A 2,775-nucleotide genomic window follows, 5' to 3' on the forward strand; every position below is an offset into this window, starting at 1 on the left:
AGGAGGCACAGCAGCTGAACTGGTGGGCTGGGGCATGCAATGAGCACCCAGACATCAGCCAAAACCTCCTGTCCAGCTCCTGTGCACCAAAGTGATGCTGTATTTAGATGCTCCCCTTCCCCTTCGGCCGCTGAGAGCGGCTGCAGTGCTGGGAAGGGGCTGGAGATTGCTCTGTGGTCACCTCGGATGCTTTCATGAAGTGCTGAGTGCAGGAGAAAAGCAAAACCACAAGCAGGGGCTGTGCTGCTGCAGGGCTGCAGCAACGAGATGCCTTTGTGCCCGGCTGCCAGCTCCATCCCACCACCATCACCAGGGCTGCGCCCCTGGACCCAGCACCACGAGGCCTGGACACCATTCCCCAGGGAAAGCGGTGGCTCCCTGTGCCCCACAGGGATCCAAAGCACGAGGTGACACACCACGCACTGCCTGGGCTCTGCAGAAGGAGTCATCACCTGAACCACAGTGGAGCCTAAATCCTGCCCAAAACAGCCCCGGACTGGAGGATGGACCTCACACCACTCATTGCCTTTGCTGGATGCTCCCACGCTTATACTGCTGCCCTATGGAACAGGGAGATGAGCCTATAGGGATGGTATGAGCACCATGGGGACACCACAGCATCCTCCTGCAATCTGGCACCACCCGGACGGGTGCTGCAGCAGGACAATATCACAGACATTTTGGGAAAACCTCTGGCTCCAGCTGCCCCGATGAAGAACCTCGGAGCAGCATATGGTGGTTTTGGAAACGGGCTGGCACCCGGCAGGGAGACCTTGGCTGGAGCTGCTGGTCGGGCTGCCAGGAGCGTGCTGCCCTGCAGTGAGGATGGAGGATGCAGTGTGAGGATGCAGCACTACTGGTACCCGTGGACACCTGTGTTCACCCGTGTTCACCCGCGCGGGCAGCACCTCAGCCCCCCCAGGCAGCACCAGGAGCTCCCAAAGCATCAGTGCTTCTGGAGCTGGCAAGGTCTCTGCTCCGTCCTGCCAGCAGCAGCCGGTTGTCCCAGGGGACGTGGGGAGCCGGCAGAACCGCCCCTCGCTCCTCCTCTCCTCCTCCCTGCTCCTGATATATCCTCCTCTCTCCGTCCCCTCCGAGCATCCCTCTGCTCCTCTCCTTCACGCGCCTCTCACTCCCTTTCCCTTCTCCGTTTCTCTTCTCTGAACTTGCCCCTTCCTCCCTCCCGGCTCTCCCCCAGCCCCTCTTACCCACATGCATTGAACCAGCCCACTGCTGAGGATCCCCGAGCTGTGCTGCCAGGGCAGGGACCAGGACCCCCACGCTGGAGCCAGGACCTCCACACTGGACAATGCCTCTCCAGATATTCTGCACCATCTCCTTCTCCAGCGAGGAAGGACCAAGAGATGTTGCAGCCACCGGGACAGGAGACAACGGAGCAGATGAGTTCCTGTATGGGCAGGAGGAGGATGAAGAGGAGGAGGAGGATGCAGGGGCAGCCACGGACTTTGTGGCCTTTGCCAGCAGCTGCACACTGCACGGCCTGAGCCACATCTTCGTGGAGGGCAGCCTGGGTGCCCGGCAGGCACTCTGGGCTCTGGCCTTCCTCCTCTCCCTCTCCGTCTTCCTCTACCAGGTGGCCGACCGCATCGTCTACTACCTGGAGTACCACCACGTCACACTGCTCAGCGAGGAGGACAGCCCTGAGATGACCTTCCCTGCCATCACCTTCTGCAACACCAACCGCGTGCGGCTCTCACAGCTCAGCCACGAGGATCTGCTCTACCTGGCGCCCCTGGTTGACTACGAGCCCGGGATGGAGCTGGGCTTCATGCCAGCCCAGCCTGGCCCTGAGGATGACGATGAGCCCCTCAATTTGTATGTGTTTTTTAACCGCACTTGCCACCAGCTGGAGGACATGCTGCTGAGCTGCAGCTACCGGGGCGAGCCGTGTGGCCCCGCTGACTTCACCGTGGTGAGTAGCCCCAAGGTGGCCGGGAGCAGGGAGCAGCTCCGGCCGGCACCATGTGGGACCAGGCACTGCGGGTGACACTGTCCTTGCCAGCCCAGGGACAGGCTGATATCCAGTGTCGCTGGAGTTGGGGACGGCACCGGCTGCAGAGACCTGCTGGTGGGACATGGAGAGCTGTGTTTGCAGAGGAGGTGTCTGGCATCTCTGTCCTGGCATCACCGTAGCGTCTGCAGCCCACCGGCCTCACGCGTCCCTTGCCTGGGCTGGCAGCAGCTCGGTGGCATGGAGACATGCTGGAGGTGTTAGCTGGAACGGACGAGGAGGGATGGGAGTGTTCGGGATCCCGTCCAGCCCTGTCCTCTGCAGGGATGGAGGAGGGCTCGGAGGAGGTGCTGGTGCTGGTGCAGGAGCAGGGCTGAGTGCCGCCGGCTTGGGGAGCTGGGGCTGCCACGGGGTGTGTGGGGTCGAGGTGCTTTAAATCTGCAAATGTCTCCTCTGGGTCCGTGCCATGGTGGGGAACATCTCCTCCTCCATCAGGGCCGTTCCAACGGTGAGAGACACCCCACGGAGCAGGAGCCTGAGCTGGATCATACCCCAGGCTGGGGATGACTGTGTTTCGGGGCTGGTGATTCCCTCCTGGCTCCACGCTGTGGTGTCGGCAGCAGTTTGGTGCTGGCAGAGGGGCCCCGGCCTCAACCCCGTGTCCTCTCCTGCAGGTCTTCACCCGCTATGGGAAGTGCTACACCTTCAACGCGGGGCAGGACGGGAAGCCCCGGCTCATCACCATGAAGGGGGGCACCGGCAACGGCCTGGAGATCATGTTAGACATTAAGCAGGACGAGTAC

The 2,775-nt window shown here is 62.2% G+C and overlaps 1 protein-coding gene across 1 annotated transcript in view; it reads left to right on the forward strand.

Moving 5' to 3' along the window:
• Positions 1-1,309: 1,309 nt before the first annotated feature.
• The window catches only part of LOC104408908 (acid-sensing ion channel 1-like), a gene marked incomplete at its 3' end in the record, with an annotated part of 3,445 nt that continues 1,979 nt past the window's right edge, over positions 1,310-2,775 (forward strand). The window contains exons 1-2 of the mRNA XM_010018647.1: positions 1,310-1,933; positions 2,647-2,774. Coding sequence (XP_010016949.1) covers positions 1,310-1,933; positions 2,647-2,774 — 752 coding nt within the window. The remainder of the gene's footprint in view (positions 1,934-2,646; position 2,775) is intronic.

Source organism: Nestor notabilis, unplaced genomic scaffold, assembly GCF_000696875.1.
Source record: "Nestor notabilis isolate BGI_N333 unplaced genomic scaffold, ASM69687v1 scaffold16377, whole genome shotgun sequence".
Classification (NCBI taxonomy): domain Eukaryota; kingdom Metazoa; phylum Chordata; class Aves; order Psittaciformes; family Psittacidae; genus Nestor; species Nestor notabilis.